The sequence below is a fragment of the Sinohyriopsis cumingii genome, chromosome 6 (genome assembly GCF_028554795.1).
Source record: "Sinohyriopsis cumingii isolate HCF-2022 chromosome 6, ASM2855479v2, whole genome shotgun sequence".
Classification (NCBI taxonomy): domain Eukaryota; kingdom Metazoa; phylum Mollusca; class Bivalvia; order Unionida; family Unionidae; genus Sinohyriopsis; species Sinohyriopsis cumingii.
In genome coordinates this window covers 105,071,013-105,093,226 of record NC_142966.1, presented here as the reverse complement: position 1 = coordinate 105,093,226, position 22,214 = coordinate 105,071,013, and the positions used below count along the sequence as shown (strand labels likewise).

Here is a 22,214-nt window from a genome sequence, read left to right as displayed (position 1 = left end):
GAATGTTGGCCTACGCCTTCACTTCATCAGTTTTAGTCAATTTTGTTTCTCCTATAATACTCAATAGCATTTTATATAATTCCTCCCAACCTTTTCCGCAATGCGAGAACATCCTTTAAGGTCTCGCTCTAGTTTAGACCTGATATACCAGTAGCCACTCAGCACAGACCAAGAAGTTGTTCCATGCCTCTTTTGATTGTTTTCAATCATTAATAGCAAGGACAGAGACTAACACTACCAGATGCATTTCGATGTTTAATCATCTACACACATATATAATTACGATGCAAACAATTACCAAGATTTTGACATAAAACTATTTGATTTTAGTTAACCTCTGGAACACTGTACCCACTAGTATTCCTACACCAAAGTGATATTCAGATACAAACTAGACGAAATATAAAGTAAATTGTATTTGGAGAAATATACACAAAATGTTTTATGACAATTAAACAATGAAATGTTACTCGACAATTAAACACCAATGAAACTATTTTGTCCTTGAAATTTCGTTCTTATATCTATTTTTCAAGAGGAAAAGTATTTCTTTTGTACCTATGAAGTATTTATGATTTGCGTTCTTATAATGGTCCGCATTTTGATCATGGTTTGGTTTTGTTATCTCTTGTGTGATCAGTTGGGTAAGTTTGTAATAATGACAGTTCACTGTGGTGACTTCCTTCTCATACAGTACCTAGAACCATCGCTGAATACAATCCTAAATGATATTTGAAAGGTGTTCTCTGGTTGCTCTTTGTCATCATAATTCCAGTTTTACTTCATAGATTAATGTCAGCTAATCTATATATTGTTATAGAAAGCTGGAACTTCATTGTAGATAAAAAGTTTACAGTTATTAATATGTTTGTTCCCTTCAGGAAAATGTACTACAAGCAACGTTATTTATCGATACTGTAGTAAAAGACCAAAGAGATATGAATTATCAACTTCCCAGTATTACCTGATCCGTCATCACACAGATTACAACATCGTCAAGGAAGGATTCCAAATAACGTATTACTACAGTGAGTACTAATTACTGCCTATAGCATTTTAGGCCATAAACATTTGATGCATGCTTCAAAAGAAAAAAAATGTTTCCTACAAATTTACTTAGGACAACTGGTGTCAGTAATAAAAGAGGTCCCAATTGTTGAAACTTGTAACGTTTTCTGATCAGATTCGAAATGTAGATATATTGACAGAAATTTAAAGTACACGTGCATACACCCAACACGATACCCATATTTTCGGAAGGGAATAACAAACATAAAATGTTTTCATTCCTGTGTAGCTTTATGTATACCATGTTTATTTGCGTTCATTTCTCACAAGGAAAAAAGGTCATATTTGGAAATAACATTTATGGAAAGAATGAAACAAAACAAACTTAGGTTATTTTTCCAAACCATTAAGGGTACAGTGGGAAATGAGTATTTCTTTACTATTAACCTAGATGATACATGGAGTGTTAAGGTTATTAGATTAAAAAACTAGAACAAGAACAAAACAAAATTAACAAACAAAAACAGACCCCACTAAAATGGATAGAAATTACATAATTGCAATAAACAAATCCCGAACCGGACATATTTATAGATAGGGTATTGTTTATATTTACTTACTGAAAATGACATACGTATGTATTGGATATTGTTGAGCTTGTAATGATATTCCTGGTAGTAAGTATCAGTTTTCTGTGACCATATATATATATATATATATATATATATATATATATATATATATATATATATATATATATATATATATATATATATATATTGGTATGATTTGTTGTTATCCTTGATTAAATACAAACCTGTTTTAATTTCAAAATTTTCCTGTAGTTGTCTTTTAGTCATGGGGCAGGGAGAATGATGACCATAGCAGCCACTATGGGACTGCGTGTGTTTGTGTTAGCCAATTAATAAATAATTACACAACTCCACCTTCCTTCACATGGTCATACATTCCAATAATGCTATTACATTTTTCCTTAAGTAACAAGCGTGACGGCAGGAACCACGACTACTACAACTACAACAGCAGGTCCACCTGTATCCACAGTCGCACAGTTGATGGATGAATTGATAAATGTTACCTTCTACAACAATGAAAATGTTCCCATGAAAGATCTTAAATATGCCTCCCCAGCAACGATCAGTTTCGAACTGACCTCCATTAAGCATCTTAATGAGAAAAGAGGCAAGCTTATTTCGGTCGGCAAGTTCACAATGCAGTGGTTAGATGAACTTCTGGTATGGGAACCTGCAAAAAAGTTCAACATAACGTACATGTACATTCCACAGGATGAAGTTTGGAAGCCAAGCCTGGCCTTAGTGAATGCCTATTCTGGAGTACAAAAGTTGGGAGCCAGCTTTATCAACGTCCATGTCACACTTAATGGGACAGTAACCTGGACACCAAAGCATGTGCTACAGTCCAACTGTAAAATCGATCTGACTTATTATCCTTATGATGAGCAAGTTTGCCAATTGAAGGTGATCTGATCCTACTTTTTCTCTATTTTGTTTGGCTGAAATCTCCTTAGAATTAACCTTTGGCCTTTTGGTTTTAGACTCTTGACATTAGCGCTCAGGTCAAGATGTTATGAAAGTATCCGATACAGCAAGATAGTTAAAATAGTCACTCTGCCAAGAAACTTAGGTATTTTCTCGGATTGTATTTTCATCAGAAAAGGTATTCTCATATTCCTCCTAACTTTGATTAAACTTGGAACTCCGTCCATCTTTATTTTCATACTGCAGATTAAGAACGTGGTGGAGAACCTTACCTTGGAATTAACTGATAGTGTTTCCTATTATAACAATTCTATTCCATTGAAAACTAAAAGGTCTAAACAATCTAGAATCCTATAGATTGCAAGGACATGGACTTTAGCGGTAACGTCAAGCCCTCAAAGAAATAGGTCACAAAGCTAGCTCTCTCTCTCTCTCTCTCTCTCTCTCTCTCTCTCTATCTCTCTCAGTAAGTATGCCATTGTGTCTTTGGAATGCTTGCAATCCTTGCTATTTAAATCTTCTCTAGACTACAGTCTTACTGCCAAAGCAAACAATATAATTTTCATGAGACTTGGTTATGAGCTAGTACAAGCTTTCCCTCATTACAACTTTTCAAAGGCAAAAACAATGCAGTTCAAAGGTTTTGGTACTGGAAAAATAAACATGGTGGGTTAAAGCACCATATTGCTGAAGGGAATTAAATGGAAGGAAAAAGAATAAAAATTAAATATAGTCCTACATAAGCCTAACGTAATTTAGTTTCAAACACAGTCATAGAAGATTGTTAAACAATATTTATGTCAATGTAGGTCAATTAATTATGTACATCATCCAAGTTTTTTGGATAATATATCCCATTGTGACTTAGATACAAATAGTGTTTAGTCAGTATGTTCCTTGACATAAGTGATGGAGCTTCAGGTCTACATTTTAATCTGAAAACTTTTTATAAATGAGTCAGATATTGCAACAACACCTTCTAATAATTCATGGGAATTAATGTACAAAATCATTGAAGACAAATGTGTTGGCTTTGCCACTAAAATGTACAGTACATATTGCTCTGACAAGGAACCTATTAAAGTACTATTAATCAGTTAGCAATGATGCAGATTGGGATATGTAATTTTGAATACCTCTGTCAACCCAAACACTACATTATGTAATGTCACTTCTATACTATGTGTATGGTCTTCACAAGATAAAGTAAGTTATCTAGGTGTGGTCTCAAGTTGGTGAAAATTCCGTTTCAATCAGTATCACATTCCACCACAAGGCCAGACAACTGTTCCAGATTTAAGCAGAATCATATTTTTTCCTATTAATGTTATTTTGAACGTTGAAGTATTCTTTTGTTGACATACGTCCTACACGCTGATGATGCATAAGATGTCACGCTGCTGATTGTTGATGGTGCGATTAAGGTAATGCTTTGGAAAGATCTGAATATTCTCAAAAACTTATCCTATATCCCTCATATGCTTTCTGCATTGTGATAGCCAAAAGTTTCGTCATCCTTGCTTGGGGTTGGTTCAGTAAAGCTATTAACAGCAGTAAATGAAGTTACATGGAGGTATGGATTCAACTCCCACTGGCAGAATAGAGGTATTGTAACATAAATACAAATGAGATTTGTTGACTTACATATCTAGGCTGAAAAACGCCATGTCTGCACTTTGTGCTAGTGTAAGCTTGGTAATAAGATTTTAAGCATTCTTCTTTTTCTTTGGTGACATCATCATCATCATCATCATCATTTCCATCTTCTTCTTGCGATATCTCGCAATCCAATGTTCACGGGAATATTACCAGCTCAGAATAACCATTCGGCTGCCTCTGTGTATTCTTGGGAAAGCCACTTACCTCCCAATATATTGGGATGATACAGCCAATAATCTGTTAAACCTGCATTTAAATACACACAACCAATCTTATATTATTATTATTATTATTATTATTACATGTAATATTATTATTATTATTATTATTATTATTATTATTATATTTACAGTTTCAACTTTGGGCAATGGACAATTCAAACAATAATTTTATATTGGCATCTAAAGGGTTATATGTCAGTTCGGAGTACAGAGAGAATTCCAGATGGACTTTGATGTCCTCTAAATATTTACAGGAAATCCTCTCTGACGGCAACATGTTCACGTTGAACGTGCGTTTGAAGAGAAATGCAGGCTTTCAACTGTACTATATGATGATTCCCATGATATCACTTGCCAGTCTCAACGTGTTTGCCTTTGTCTTGCCACCGGAGTCAGAAGAGAAAGGTAGGCTGGCCATCGTTATCTTCTGTGGTTTCCTCCTGAACAACATTATCCAGAACAAGGAAATCCCAAAATATTCGACCGAATTGTCTTTAATGGCCATTTACAGTCTTGTCCTGCTTTTCAACAGTTTCTTCATCTTACTTCTTTCCTTAACTGTCTTGCGGATCGCTCACTTCAGTGACAAGTTATCACCCCCAGGACTGTACCTCTGTAAATTTGCACGTGCCGTGTCATATTTGAGGTCCTTGTTGACCTGCTTCTGTGTGCGTGACAAGGACCCTTCTCGACAAGTACGATGGAAACAGGTGGCATCGGCGATTGAGTTTGTCTTCTTTTGGACTTTCTTGATCTACTATGCTATAATCACGGCTTACTTCAATGCTCGCATAATTGGAAACAGATGATGAAAGAACTAACATGCCAGTAGGCAACGATGATGATAAATTCTCAAAATGTTTTGTTTTGATAATTGAATAGTATTCTGCATGTAAGTTTGGGTTTGGTTTTCATTGCTCTTACTGTAATATTATTATTTGTAAATTATTTTAGAACTTGGGAATGTGAAAACAAAATGTTATTTAATAGTTTTTGGCAGGTGAGGGAAATGATGCAGACAATACTTCCAGCCAGGCAGAGTAGCTATAAAATGATTGATAAATAAACATACCCAGAATAGAAATTCCTAATTTTCAAGCTTTCTCTAATCATGAAAAATTAGTATAAAAAGTATAATATAGGTTTCAGGAATTTTTACCTTCTAAATTAAGAAAATTAATTTGGCAATGGATTATAATAGGTAAAGTTTAGACCAACTATGATTCTACCATACGGCTGTGAGGGAGTTTCGAATGCTCAGTTGGTAGAGTGTATGACTCGTAATCCACATGTTGTGGGTTTGGTCCCTGCACAGCCAGCCACTGGTCAGCTGCTTCATTGCTCTTCGGAGCCATTTAGATTCTATTTCCTTGGCATTATATAGCCAGTAGTAGTGGTAACACTGTCATTAAAATCAGCAAAAAGCAAGAAAGGTTGAATCCCCCAAAGGATATAAATGTATGTCTGTACATCTGTATAATCTTAGAGGCAGTTGCAAAAAGTACTGTAAATACCCAATTAATGCCATATAGGAATACTCAGGGCTTCTGTGAGGAAAACCCACTTAAAAATGTAAAATGAATTGATAGGGAGGATAAGAGAGGGGGTTGCATGGAAAAGCAGAGAATTCATTAAAATATTAAGGTGTGCAGGCTCAAAATGTACCATATTTAAAAGTGACTAATAGCTCTAATCAGACAGGATATGTACAAGAAGATTTCAAGAAAAGAATTGTGAATATCTCAGCTTTTATGAAAAACTGAATTGATATGTGACAGTGATGATTGCTTTATGCCATTTTTTATACAACATACATTTAGGTGTTTTGATAGCTTCTGCAATAATATATCATTCAGACTCTTCTGACATTCAGACTCCGCAGACATTCGGACTCCTCTGACATTCAGATGTCTCTGAAAAAGACTCCTCTTACATTCAGACTCCTTTTACATTCAGACTCCTCTGTCATTCTGATGCCTGTATTGTCTGCCTTGTGGGAAGAGTAAAAGAGCTTTACCCATAGAATTACAATATACTTTAGGATTTGATATCTAATAATCCATGGAGAAGAAAAGAAAACTATGAACTCTCAAGCATTCAACCTCATTAATAATCAAATGTGTCTGAAATCTTTATGATAATAAACTTGCACATCAAGTTTGATGGAAATCTGGTCAGAACTGAAGTCTTTAGAGTGTTCGCAAGCGAGAATCGACGGATTGATTGATGAATGTCAGAAGGCTTTGACCTTGGACAGGTGTGTTAAAATGAAAAGTCACAGTAGGAAACTAATGCATCCAGCGTGTTGCAATTTAATAGCTTAGAATCCATTAGATAACGTATAGAACGAAGTTAAAAGGACAAAGCATTGTTTGGTCCATGTATGAAATCTTTCTAGGTCTTGGTTCATTTGGTGTTCAATAATATTAAGACTCGCTGAAACGTTAAATAGACAACTGTAGTCAGCAAACCGTCTTCTTAGACAAACTTTCAGCTACATCATTAATATAAACAAGAAAAAATAGTGGACCAAGTACAAATTATGGTGGGTCGCCTGCCCTAATTTTTGTTATACGTGATGCATCAAACTTAAAAGAGACCTTTATATTTTTAATGTTAAATAATCATAGACCAGGTTAGTATGTTTCCTTTTGGTCCATATTCCTTGTTCAGAAATTTCTGTGGCAGCCTTTGGTGCGAAATACAGTTAAGTGATTAAGATATGTCACAAAAATAAGGCACATATATTTATACGTTTTACTGCTGCTGTTATTTGATAATACATGTCAGTCATATTGTTACAAACCAGGGGTCTTTACTTAGTCATAAGTTTACCCCAAATTTCCAAAGACTTCTATACAACTTCAGTTGTAAATAAGAAAGCCCAACGTGTCCATTCTATCCTTCAATTTTACTCTAATCAAGGCAAGACTACATATAAAACATCCTGCCAAATATCTATCAACACCACATCTGCATAGTTTCTCTTCATCAGGTTTCCGTACCGCCAGCCGTTCACGCCGTATAAACTATACGAGTATCCCCTAACACTAGGAACTATTTTAACTCAGCCACCTTATGCCAGTCAATATATGCTTTCCAGGCACATTTCGCCAATACAACTGCTCCACATTTGCCCCCATGGCGACATAAACGGTATCTGGCGAGTCCTTTCTTAAATATTCCTTTGTGTAATTTACCGGTTTCCTACCGTAAATACTGCCACTGCAGTCAAACCGCCAATGTACACCACTAGATTTTAATATGGACTATCTTACTCAGGGACATTCATTCGGTTTTGGCCTGAATTCACTACTAGTGAACCTTGGCATCATGGAAACTCACTAACACTTCACTCCGTGACGTTTGCTCCTAGTAATTGGCTTATTATTTCGGGCTAAGGATATTTCCATTGCGCCAAATTCCAATAATCACACAAGTAATCACATAAATCTAAGAATTCCTTAAAACGGGGCGCTGTAACCAAATGCGCATACTCCAACTTTATTACAATATATGATACATTGTTGAATTGTTTGGTAGTAATTCTGACCATAACTTACAGATAAGCTTATTTTCATTCAAAAACGTATGAAATTCTTACATGCAATTCTTTGAGAAAGATGTCCACGCAATTATGAAAGGATATTGAGCGATAATTCCATGATAAACATTGTATCATTATTGTTAAAAGATGTGCATTGCATTGGTGGTTTTCCATACAATATGACACTTCCTCTCATGTATGGGCTACACCAATCTCATTCCATCTGCGAGGATGAGATATGCTGACTGAAAACATCATTCGGAACATGTCGTCGTGATTAAGCTAACACCAAATATAACGCTCTTAATTATAGGCTTCTCAAAGGTGACCAGAAGGTGAATTTTGTTGTCCCCCTACTTTCGAATCTGTTTTGTCGGATATCTCGATTTTAATCAGATTGGTGTAAATATAGATACCCAGACAAAACTACTTGCATCTGTGTTCTGAACGGGAGGATAGAACTCCTTTGATGTGTGGGCTACTTTCGACACATAAATATCAAGGTCTGTTTATGGCACAGAAAAACAAGCATTGGAGGAAAGGCTAGCAATTCGACATTGCCACTTGGACAGTTATGTCTTAGCGGGCAGGTACTCAGTTCTTCAAAATGTCAGAATGTAAAATATTTCCTAATATGACCATGCTAATGCTTAAATCTCTTCTCTCTCTCTCTCTCTCTCTCTCGTCCAGTTTCCTCCGATTGTTCCATTATGTTCAATTGCTCAGTAGATTTAGATCTTTGTTGTTGTTGTATGGTTTAACGCCATTTTTCAGCACAAGATAGTCTATACATGGTGGTCAGTATTAATGGTGGAGGAAGAACCCGGGAAACCCCCGGAAAGAACCACCAACCCATGAGAAGCTACTGGCAAGCTTTCTTACTTACCAACATAGGCCGAACCCGCGATTCGAACCCACGCAGACAGAGATGAGATGGCAGTGATCCGTAACGGTGAGCACAGTTTAGACCACTCAGCCACTCGGTGCCTCCGATTTAGATCTTTAGAATACATGATAAATGACTAATTGGTTAACCATCAGACATAGCGAGAAAGATCAAAGACCAACATACTATATATATATATATATATATATATATATATATATATATATATATATATATATATATATATATATATATATATATATATATATATATATAAGACTCTATGGTCTTAAAATATTATAAAGAGTAAGTAGCAACAAGCTATTGTTACGTTTTATGCTCTTTAAAACAGTAGCAAGAAACGAGTGAAGACAACAAGCTTTGTACAATTTAACAAAAAAATTATTTTCCTAGAAAAACAAGGTAAAAATGAGAGAAAAAACTTACGGTTTTTACGAATCAAATAAAAATAATAATCCAAGAATTCAACAATAGAAGTCCTAAATGAATCTGAGTTAGAGTCCTGATTTTAAAACATCCAAGATGGAGGACGATGATGTATGATGTGGTCAGTGTTGTCCTGATGTGTCAACAGTTCCTTGTTGAACCACAGAAAATAATATTCAAGTTTTGAACTCCGAATAAAATTTTAATAAATGTCATTATCCAAGAATTCTGTATGATTACTTAACTATTCCCAGGGAAACAATTAATAATTCCGTAAAATTGAATTTCAACTCAAACTGGTCACAAAAAACCACACCTTTAAGTGTCAATGGTGTATAACCAAACTGACTTAATTCTCTATAGAAAATAGTTATGCACTAATTTTAAACGCAAAACAGATTCCCATATGATGGTCACATGACCATGTTTCTAGAACAGGATAGAAGCTTTACAAGCCTAACATAGCCTCGATTTCACTTTATGAATGTACATTTAGAAAGAATAAAAAGAATAAAAAATAAGTTATTTTCTTTAACTCACTGATTTCTGAATCATGGTCAGGAACTAAGTCAGCATTAGATACAAAGTTTCTTTTATTAGCGTTAACGAAAAATAGGTCAAACTAATGTCTGGAAAATGTCAAATCCAGTTTTAAAAAAGTTACATTACAATAGCAGGTAATGGAATTTTAAAAAAAATAAAACTAACAAACAGACAATTAAATTAAATCAAACATAAATTAAATCACATATACTTTACACTATATAAAATTATATTTCCCTAAAATTCAAAGTGATAATGTAAAATGAACTACGGTATTTCGAATTATATTGCAAATGATCATATAATTACTTTCACAATTGCTGTTGAATAAAGGTATGAATAGACTTTAACAGTATTGCATATAATTTCGAACGTGCATTGTGTTGATATGCCTGTATTTAACTTAGATCCTGCAAATATTCTACATACTAGTACTTTTCAGACACCTTTTAGTAACCAAGCAAGCATATGACATGGCGGATTTTGCGAATATTACTATGAAAGGGATCAAGCACAGTGTTACCATGAACATTGCTAAAGCCACCGAGAAAAGCTTGATATTACTATTTATATACATCTGATGTTATATCGCTTATTTAGCTGTTCAATAAACTCACATGCGACATATCATACTTATAGCTTGATGTTCGTTACAAATTCTGCTTAAGGACTCATCCCAAGGAGGAGGGCAACATTGCCCCTCAGGCTATATACACATATTAACCATGAAATAAATTCAGTGTGGGATAAAACTTCATTTTACTTGTGTCGTGTTATCACTGGTTTTTTTATTAGAAGAAGAAATATTATCCGAATTCTAGTAAAGAAAGTATGTTTTATTTTCTTTTTTTGGGGGGGGGGAGGGAGGTTAACTTGTTTGTTTATTCTTCTTGTTCTCCATCTTTTTTTCTTCTGCATGATACTCAGTATATTTTTTACAAATTCAAGCAGCCTTTTAAATAACAATGATTTACCAGATTTACTCGCTAATTAACAGATTATAAATTTTACATCTCACATCGATGAATGTAGCTAGTTAAAAATGCTACAACGATAGCCTTTATATTCTCTTCTGTTTTAGATATTGTTTGTATTCCTATAGCTTGTTCCAAATATACATGCCTGACTTCCTGTTCCAATGTAGACTTATTTATACATGTTTAATCGTGCCTTTGCCCGGACTTCGTTTTGTTCAACAACAAAACATTCTAAAATTGAATCGCCAGAGTAAACATAAAAAATATTATTTTCCTCAAAATTTTGTCGAAACTGTATTTCTGGAAACTTGCAGAAAACTAGTGGAACAAGATGAAGCCGAGTTGGGATTGGATTTAGCCACGACGCTAAAAGCAACGTCGTGAACGAGATGATTATTTATCTTTTAACTGAACGATGAATGAATTTCACACCATACTCGTGCGCATAAAGTCCAGCAATGAATCTAACAGAATGATGCGAACCAATTTAAAACATTGGTATGGAAATGATATCGTTCCGAACTTTTAAATTAGGCGCACGCTCTACATCAGTTAAAAATATAATTGCCTTTTTGGTCTTCTTAAAATTGAATTTAGAGTCATACTGTGAATGAATGCGCACGGATTTTGATTCTATGTTGATCCAATTTAATTATGCGTTTCTGATTATGAGGGACTTGATTATTAGGTCAATTCAGTGCAGTCTGGAGAATGGACTTCAGCTGGAAATGTAGGCTACTCAAAATTCCAGTACAGTTTCAGTGTGTATCATGTTTTGCAGGACATGTCGGTCGGATTTGGAAAACTAACTAAGGAAGTATATTTTGAGAAATTTCAAGATGCATATATGTACGTATATGCATTACCATTCTTACCAGCTAAAGAAAACGTGTTTATACCCTGTCACTTTTACCTTGATGTTGGAGGGACCCCAGCTATGACCTATATCATTCAGTGTATCTTCTATCGCTAGCCTAACATTGTATCAAAATAGTTACTCGGGGAAAATTGAAAAGCAACTGTTGTGTGACACTCCATTTACCCAGCAGAAATAATAGTTTTTCGTCGTCTTGGATTATTGGCTTAAAAATCTTAGTTTCCTACCAAAACTTTCAGCTGTATTTCTATCTCGAATCTAGTATTTTGACAGACTTTTAAAATGGTACGTATCTGACAGATGTGCAATAGCCCTTGGCCTCAGTATGCTTTTCTATGCTATATGTTTAGACCCTGGAGAGCACATGTCATAATCTCAACCATTCTATTTGCGAAAAGATATGAATATTTTCCTAAATAACTATTTCAATGATCAGAACGGTAATTACAATTACTGCGTCTCTCACGTTTGTTGTTCGTTTGCTTCTTTGAAAGTTTTGTTTCTGACTCAATGGACTCGTCTAGATCGTTAACTTTATTTAACCATAACCTAAAGCGTCTACTACACAAATATACATGGTTTGTTTACAGAATAGTTCCAAATGAACTATACATTCTGTAGGTGTACGTGTCGTACGCGTGCTTGCAATATAAAGGTGTTCAGTGTCGTAAAATACTGCACGATTCTGACAGTGTAAACTTAACGGAGATAAAATATGAACATGTAATATATAATAAGTTCCATCCACAAGCAGGACACATATTATTGATTTTTCATTCATATGCTTATACTGAAATATGTATTTCACTCTGATAGTGATATTGAATATTGATTTTAAAAAATCAAACATGTTCATATCATGGCGTCCTGTTGACGATCATGAAGTATTGCGGGTTCCACGACTCTGGTCGAATGGTCAAAGAGGCACCACGCATGGCACACCCCATACACTCTGCCAAAGGATCCCTCAAGAGCCTCCCTATTCCATGCAAACCCGTTGGTCCCGTAGCTTTGCTCCCTCACTTCACGTAAACCAATACATTCATGTGAGTCAATGTCACCATTGTCAGCAGTATACAGGTTACACGAAACCCCATAGACTTCTTCGACTCCCTATCCAAAATCAGCTAAACATATAACGATACACGATTAAGAACGAATGCAATGATATATGCCACGCTCTGTATTCGACAATAATAATATCACTGCATTATAAGAACTTGAACATTACTCATCATTTCATACATGCAGTGTATAACGAATTATTTAGACTCAACAGTTATAAGATGCCTATCCTAAAACAGACCATATGCTATCGAATAGCATGGCGCTGTATGACATATGTATGACTATCTTTAATGTTTAAAATAAATACTGGAATATTCAATATATCAAAAAATTCTATCACATAACAAAGATGGCAAAAAAAGAATGCAATTTCATATTTGAAAAGCCTTTACAATGCTTACGCCGTCTTGATTTTCTCTGTCTCCTAATGCTTCATATGTGTGACAAATTGTTTGGCATTTTGCAGAATGGTGATTTACTTTTTCAAATGCCTCTTGTTTGGGTAGTATTCCAGTTCTTCAACCCGGACCAGGAGCTGCTCCACTTCCTCCATCAGTTGTCCTACTCTACAGCATTGGGAATCATTCCCCTTTTCCCCTTTTGTCTGTTCGAGGATGTGTGTGTGTGTGTTGAATTTTTAACGTAGCTAACAGTTTTTCGAGGATGAATGACACGACTGATGAAAACGCCGTTTTATGTTGCTGAAGCAAGGACATGAAGGAAAAACCACACACACACAATATCAAAGGAAACGAAAATTGCTTGGATCTAAAAGAAACCAGTTTTCCAATCTTTACATAGGTTTCCACAATAGTAAGGAAGCGCGTATGCATACAGTTTACCCGCACAAATACTATACCCAACAAGAACATATTTTATAAAGAAATGGGTTTAAGTTTTGGTATGGAAAGAAAATAACATGCACAAAAATACAAACACAAAACATACAAACACAAATTTTACTTGAAAAATGGTTAGTATCCCTATTTTCTAGAAATGTTAGTGGCCCTGGAAAGGACCATTTTGTTTGGTGGATCATACTGGAGTTCATTATTTTACAGGACGACTTTGTCTCACTATTGGCTTAACATGTGCAAAGGGACCCATCTTCATAAAGAAGAAGAAAGATAATTCATCCGTGTACATCTTACACTATACTTTTCATTGAAGTTGGTGTTTTTCTGTTGTTACTAATGTCTTTGCTGCTACTGTTGGTACCGTCTTAGCGATGTTTGATAGCTTAGATACTCTTACTTGATTCTTTTCTTCACTGAACGTTCCTCTCTTATTCTTGGTAATTCTTCTCTACTCACATCTTCCAAGAGGTCTTGGGAGATTCGCAGATTCTCAAAAATTGGAAGCCTTCGTGGTTGTATTTTTCTGGATTAAGTAGTGTATGTCCCTGCCAATATAAACCAGCTTCGTTCTGCCATTCTGTTATTATTAGTTGTTGAGTCTACGAGTTGGTCTGTCTTTTGGATCTACTTCGCGTGCTTCCGTACGGTCATGTGCGAATGGAAATGGAGCTACAATCCCACGGCCCTCACGAGTGGAAATCGTCCCACGCACTTGTCTTTGTCAGATCTGTTCGAGGTTTAGAATGGAAAGTATCGTCAATGGCTATGATGCCGTCATTTGGTGATCGTGAGTTCTAATGGTGTCGACTTACACGGAATTTGAAGACTGAGATCTCTGCGTATGGTTGTTTGATGACGATAATTGGTATAGGATCGTGCTCCTATATGATAAACCTTTATTTTGTATAGTTTATGTATTGTTTATATCAATATGTGCCGCTCGGTGCGGCTGGGCCTGATGTTTAGGGTATTTATGTACCTTAGATCAGCTAGTTTTTTGTGGAACTTGTGGCCATAATATTAATGTGGTGTTGGTTTTATATAGGATATGGTGTATTGAGCTTTAAACCACATTGTAAACTTATTTGGAGAAACTGTATTTTTTGTATGTATTTGAGAGGTTATTGTTGCCTAAAAGAATTGCCACCTTCTGCAGCTTGGCTTGATGGTCTGGGCTTGGGACCACCTTATACCATTAAAATGTTTTGGGTTAATTTTTTTAGTATTCTTTACTTGAGTAATTTTTATTTTTCCATTTTATTTTTGCCACCTTCATATATTTTCTAATTGATTAATAGAAATGCAGTTTGATCGGATCTTATATACGGGCCTTTCTACGATACCAGAGCAAAACTTGGTTAGAACGTAGATTTGAGAAAGTAGTGGTTGTGGAGGTATTGGGGGTTAATGTTTATCTCATTTTGAGGTATAAATCTTTATTTTCTCCTTTTAATTTATGTGTCAAAATGGTTTTATCCTATTAATATTTCTTGTGATAGACAATATTTAGTTTAGTTGTTTACTGTAAATGTGATGATATAAGTGAGTTATGTTAATGGATGATTATTATGCATGTACTAATTATTTTTATCTTACCTATATAGGTAGGTATATTTGTGATTTTAATAGATTAGAGACCTCCACCATTGGACTAATTAAATGGGCTTGAGGGAAACTGTTTCATCTTAGGATAGGGCCGCACGCCGGAGAGACGCCTAATAACTCTAATAGCCAGACCGTCAGTCCCTTTCCCAGCCGATTGGTTCGCTTTAGCCCCTCCTAGGCCAAGGGTGGGGGCGTCTCCATATTGTAATTTCGATTAATGATGTCTGTTTTCTCCTTAGTTATGTTTGTGAGGTATATTTTTCTTCTTTTACCTACGTCTAAAATATAACACAGAATGTTTTATATGTTTTTTTAATGTTTTTACATCCTGATTTCAGGAAATCAGGGTAGGTCAAGATTTTTAAAATTCTTATCTGTTTTTCTTGGAAAGGTTTCTTTTGTGTCGCATAGTGAAGGCACACATTAATCACATGTTCTATTGTTCCGTGTCGTTGGCATGGTGGGTAATGTATGCCTCTTGCATTGATTTATGGTAAGAAACTTCCAAGGATACTCACCATTAGGGTTTTTAATGTTCTTATTCTTGTTATGACTTTAGTGCCATTTGCGTTAATTAGTGTAGGCGCCTTGATGTTTCTGCAAACTTATTTTGGATGGAATATACTTTTCAGCCCCTTGACTGTTGTCCCATTCCCTTCGCCATATATAATTATATTTCTTTGATAATAATACTATAGATTTACTGGATGCTATATATCTTCAACCGATTTCAGTCGAAAACTAGAAAACAAGATTTGATGACGTCACCGTTATAATCATAACAAGTCAACTCCACCCTGTGTTGGATATGGTATGCGACCCTTATGTCATACACTATTCTCATTTTGCGCTTGATATGATTCACTATTCGGCTAGACATTTGCAAGCATTTTTTGAAAGGCATAAATGTCGTGCTTTATACTTTTACAAGTCCGTGTCGTATGCTGACCACTTAATATGGAAATCCGCAACAGCTGGGTTTGTCCTTAGCCCAAGTTCACCCTTCAAAGTATGCAAGCGCCCTAGCTAATCACCAATATTCACCCGAGTCTTATTTTTATTTAAATGCAGGCGTTTTCTTCTCAGATCCTCTTAAAACATGTGGACCCACCACCCTACATTCTCTCTCGAATCAATTTGTCCGTCACATGCAAACGATGTTGTTATTAGATTAGTCAATAACGGAATGTGTCAAATGTATCAAAACACTATTTTTGGAGCACTCCCGTAAAAGAACGGAATTTCAAACGACATGACAACAGGTTAACATATCATTTTAATGAGATTCTGGTTGGTCCAAATAAGCCACGACATTCTTGCGCATTATTCTCTTTAATGATTGACTGCGACTGACGTTTGCTTTTACTACCACTATTAACATTTTGGCGGACATTCCTCAAACCGATTGCCCAAAGGGCTTTGGTATAAACATCTCACGTCGTTACAAATAAAATTAAGCATATAGATCAATGGACAGATGGCAGGGCGACTGAATCATTGGCCTCAGCATATGGCAAGCGTGATTTAAATGCTGTTTTATATAAGTAAAAAAGATCACCTCGTTTAAAGAAGAATGTGAACATTTGCTGGTCTCCCAGCTGACAAAATGTTATCCAATCACGGAATATTTTCGCTGCAAAATATATCCAACAAGCTAATGTTTCTTATTATATGACGCAATTCTAAATCTAAATAAGATTTATCTATGTCTATAGTATTTTTCAAAATCAATTAATGTAATTATCCGGTCGCAGATACATTAGATGCTGAATTTCCACGCCCAGAAATCATCTTTACACATGAATACCCAACAAGTGGAATGCTTAGTAGTATAATTGACATACTTTAACTGATAACATTGGAAATATTTGAATCATTGTATATTGTATGGCTCGTCTAACCTAATACGAGTGAATGATCTGACACCATGCTGTACCGGAGTTTTCAACGGAGGTCCAGTGTTGAAAAACAATGATTTATGTCAAATGTTCTATCGATTTGAAAGGGTAATTGAATTTAGAATTATAATTTGTAGAAGAAATAACTTTAGATGCTACTGGTTAAAGAAATGACATCATTTATTCACCTAGCGTCTGAGATTATTTTTATGCGCAACGAATAAAAGGTGCATCGTCCGGGTCAGAATGAAGGAAACTATTCCTACTTCTTTCTCTCTAAACTATTTTCATTAAAAAAAAACTACCCGATGAACATAATTTCAAATGGGTAATGATTTAAAATAAATTTGTAAATAATGTCTAGCTTTTGGCTTTTGTTCGCCAAAGCTCGCTAAACCTGGACATTTTTCAACTCGTTTCTTAAATTTAATATCAAATCATTACTCATTGTAGATCCTCTATATATCACATTGTCGTTACACTTTACATATATTTTTGACATGACGACATGTTAAATAGCACTTTATGCGATTATGGTTGGTACAAATAAGCCAAAGAAATACTTCCGCAGTATTTTCTTTACTGACTCGATGCTGCGATCGTGGGAAAATTTTCATTAACCCGCCTACTGGAACGTTTTGTTTTTACAATTACTACTAACTTTTTGGCGGCCATTTTTTTCTCCAATTGACTGCCCAAATGGAAGTGTGGGAAAAAGGTAATTTCGATCCGAAAATGGCACATTTACATTTAAAATTAAATTAATGAAACCCGTTGAATAATGTCCAGCTTTTGATCGCCAAGGATCACAAAAACTGGACATTATTCAACTCGTTTCATAAATTCAATATTAAATCATCATCGCTGCCCGCATACATTTTTCCGGGTTTGTGGGAACATGTGGTCGACAATCATAAAGTTTTACGGATGTAGGACAAAACAATTTTAGAGATGAAATCCTAGCCCCCCCCCCCCCCTTGCCGCTAGTGTGTGCGCCCATGTAAATCATTACCTATTGGAGATCCTCTATTTATCACATAACAACAGTATTATTTATGTTAATATTTTAATATGATATTCTTTATAAATGTGACCCGTGTAATCACACATCATGATGTCGCAAATAATGTAATAATGTTCAACAAGGTAAAGGCGTAACGATTGACGCATTGGATAAATGCCAAATCATTTCACTTGACTACTCTGCGATTTGGTCAAAGAAAAGAGTATTTTTCTTTATGCTATGCATATGCTCTTACATTTGTCAATTTATACCATATGACAGAAATAAATGAAGATTACATTTCATAATGAACATATAGGGCTTTATTTAAAATCAGAAGTACATTAATAATCCAGTTCGTTTTCCAGTTCTGACTGGCTCATACAATCGTGAATCTTTCAATTTCTTCAAACTTGTGGACAAGCCACGCGTGTGCACGGACCAGGCTTGAAAAAAAAGACAATATAAATACATTAAGTCCAGCATACTGTTACGATTCTCTGTCGTAAACTAAGTAACATATAAGAGTGAATACCAAAGAGTTTTGTACAATTCACCAAATAATTCATTCTCGTAGAATAGAAAAGTGAAAATTTAAACAGAACTTACAGTATTGCGAATTAAATCCCATATAGTCCCAAAAGTGTTATCACAAATCCAAATGTCTCGTACGTGCTAACGTGACAATGGCCTGTAACCTGATGATGCGTTAACAGCATTTTGATGTATCACAATACTATAATCCAAAATATCCTTGTATCATCTCACTATCATTTTAAATCAATGCTTTAGTCCAAGAGCATTAGAGCACTTCAATTCCAGCATATAATTATTTGAATAACTAAATAAATCAACCCAAATTAAAAACTGAGCACAACAGTAAAACTGACACCACTTCAGATCATAAGGCAAGAATGAATAATTCTAAGGTAAACAAGTTTATTTACCTCTCTACTTGAGCTATGTCGCAATTACCTTCTTCTGGAAAACATTGGTAAATTTCCATCGTAAAAGTTCTAAGAATAATGACTATGTTTTTTATTCAAATTGAAGTTAATAGATGTTTTCAATTAAAATGATCTGAATATTTAACCCACATTCATAGAGCAATATTAGTCATGCATTATGTTGTTTACAAATTAAATGTCACTGGTCAGGTACACCATTGACTTGATTTGGGACAGAGGTCAAGTACAAGATACATATATACATATCATACAAGCATTACGAAAACAACAAACAATACAAATTAAATATACATAACAATATCTTTTGAACATTTTAGAGGTGCCAGCTTCACGTGAAAATATGTATGTAAACCATTCGACCGAACATACTCACGTACACACATTTGTATATGTGTGTGTATGTTATAAACAACACAACGAAACATAATCCTACTTAGCGAAGGACACCTTAGCTCTAAAAGAAATATAATCGACCTATGACCTTTTGTCTGAGATGTTAGACGTTAGTACTAAGGTCCGCGACGTTAACGGTCTGTGCGGATTCCAGCTCACGCAGATCTGGATATATTCGATCCTCCAAACAAGACATATTACAAACAACAACCATAGTTAGAATTATCAAAATAGAAAGACCTCGTGCTTTTACATTCATTTGCATTTTAGGAAATAAATGAACCGGCATGTCGAGAGTGTATCAAAAATTTTATCAAGATTTATCAAAACGCATATCGTGAAGAAATCCATTTGCATGAATGCGTCGTACTTTTGTGCAGATGTGCGTGTGTTTTTCTGCAGATAAGATAAATGAGAGAGAGAGAGAGAGAGATACCCCGAATATGGTACATTGGCACCGGTTACACCCATCAGTTATGTAGCTCTGCCCGGGCTGTACTATATTGCCCTGCCAGTCAATGCAGGCTAAAAACCACAACAACAAAAAATAATCACATCAGGAATTATAGAATGTTTCTTGCGGTCAATAAAAATATAAAAATATCGTGCCATGAAATCTACACAAACAAAAATAAACTACACCGAAATAAGAAATAATCGCTAATGATGAGACGTTAATAGTATCGATCCAGTTTGCATATTCTTGTTTTCTTTTCAAATTAGCAACATTATGATATTAAGAACTTTATATATATATATATATATATATATATATATATATATATATATATATATATATATATATATATAAATGAAAATAATAATATCATACAGGTTAGAGAAAAAAATGTAATTCGTATTCTACGGAGATTCGAACCCATGTCCGCGGGTAAACAGCACCCATCGCCTTGCCTGCATACACGACTAAACACACATCATCAAAATTGATGTTACTCAATCGGTGTTATATGAACTCGTGTGTAACAGACACACTAGCCTGATGACGTAGTAATTAATTTTCATGTATCTACAGTCATTCCGGATTCACATGAAAGAAATCAAGATATATAGAATCAATTACAGATAATAATAAATATACACAAAAAAGAACGGAAAGTGGATTCCTATTGAAGAATGCTTGATAATAGTAGGAAAAATTAATATTTTAATACAAATAATAATATCATACAGGATAGAGAATTTTCAATTCGTACTCTACGGAGATTCGAACCCAAGTCCGCGGGTAAACGGCACTCATCACCTTGTCTCACACACGAGCCCATATTCCCTCACGACTAAGCACACATCACGACTGCGTATAACACCGACTGAGTAACATCATTTTTTTTGGTGATGTGTGCTCTCTCTCTCTCTCTCTCTCTCTCTCTCTCTCTCTCTCTATATATATATATATATATATATATATATATATGTATGTATGTATATATATATACACCCACACCCACACACAACGCATCCCGTTCTTAAACCAATAATCATTATGTCCATCAACCTTCCATGCATCTCTCTTTCTGTCTGTTCATCTTTACTAAACTAGCGACATTATAGTTACCGCCAAAGTAATGAAGTACAATGCCTGTGTCTGTTTCCGAGATACATCCTAATATCGCAAGAGTAGTAATAAGCACAATCGAAATTCTCATTTCTGTTTCAAATGCAGGAACGTCTCTGTAGAAAACCAAACAGATTTCTTACGAAAAACACTGATAACCGTCTGTATTCGCAAAAGGAGCATTTGTGAAATAAGCATCCTCGCTACTGTTAAAATATGTAAAATAGTTGTGGGTCAAGGATAATGAATTAGCAGCTGTTGTTTGTTATCTTTGCTTAAATATAAATTAGGATGCAATTAAATTGAAATGGAAATATGTTCTGTGGCATATTGCATGCTATTTGAATGACTTGTATTGTCAAATAAAACGTCCCTGCATCATTAAAAAAGAGTGCATGCGCACATACTTTCCTAGTTTCATATTTATCAAAAGTTAAACCAACATCGGACTTGATTAATTATATATCTTGCCTGAGAAATAATCACCATGACCTTCAAGCAGCACAATGACCTTCAAGCGGCACCATCTAGCTGTTTACTGGTTCATAACCGTTAAAGATGTAATGACGCGTCTGTTGATCTAAATTCTAATAGCGTAACATTAATTATGTGGACAAAACAGAAGACAATACATTTGTAAAAAGGAAACTTACTCTCCAATATCAAAACAATGGCGATAGCAAAGATTCTGTACGTTAGCCTACTGTATACATTGAGTACATATAAATCGTCAGTCTAACTTAATCTGAGAAGTAAAACGCGATTTCATGTAGAGACCTTATTAATTTGCTCAACTGATAACTTTCTATGAATTACTGAAGGAAAATCTGACACTGAGATTTGAAAGCTACTTAGCCCAAGGATATTATGATCAATAATTCTTAAAAACTATATTTATAGGTTACTGTATTTGTATGGGAAAATATGAACGAATTTTTCTTCTTCGGATTAATGCATGACCTTTGAGGGTGAAGTATTCATCCGAGACAACGAGTTCATTTTTCCCATACAAATGCGATAACCTATTTATTATATACTCATTTTTTTTATTCTACCTAAGACTTATGTATAATAAATACACTACAAGAAAAAAAGTTATTGAATGTATGCTGTATTGAAAAAAAGAATGCACAACCGTAGACTCATCAAAGACAATAACAATAT

At 34.9% G+C, this 22,214-nt stretch overlaps 1 protein-coding gene across 1 annotated transcript; it reads right to left on the bottom strand.

The window, feature by feature from the left end:
• Positions 1-18,416: 18,416 nt before the first annotated feature.
• LOC149797629 (uncharacterized) lies at positions 18,417-21,242 on the bottom strand. Its single transcript, XM_089962525.1, has 3 exons — positions 21,051-21,242; positions 19,914-20,002; positions 18,417-18,562 (listed from the first exon to the last, which is right to left on the bottom strand). The coding sequence occupies exons 1-3, from the start codon at positions 21,139-21,141 to the stop codon at positions 18,524-18,526; spliced, it is 219 nt and encodes a 72-aa protein (XP_089818651.1). The 5' UTR covers positions 21,142-21,242; the 3' UTR covers positions 18,417-18,523.
• Positions 21,243-22,214: the final 972 nt, after the last annotated feature.

Bases quoted from the DNA above. Each gene is read 5' to 3' on its own strand.
- LOC149797629 (XM_089962525.1), bottom strand. From the start codon at position 21,141: ATGAGAATTTCGATTGTGCTTATTACTACTCTTGCGATATTAGGATGT. The intron at 20,003-21,050 runs GTAACTATAATG...TGTGGTTTTTAG, and splicing joins TGTACTTCATTACTTTGGCG to CCTGCATTGACTGGCAGGGC. The intron at 18,563-19,913 runs GTATCTCTCTCT...TTTTTTTTCAAG, and splicing joins GCCAATGTACCATATTCGGG to CCTGGTCCGTGCACACGCGT.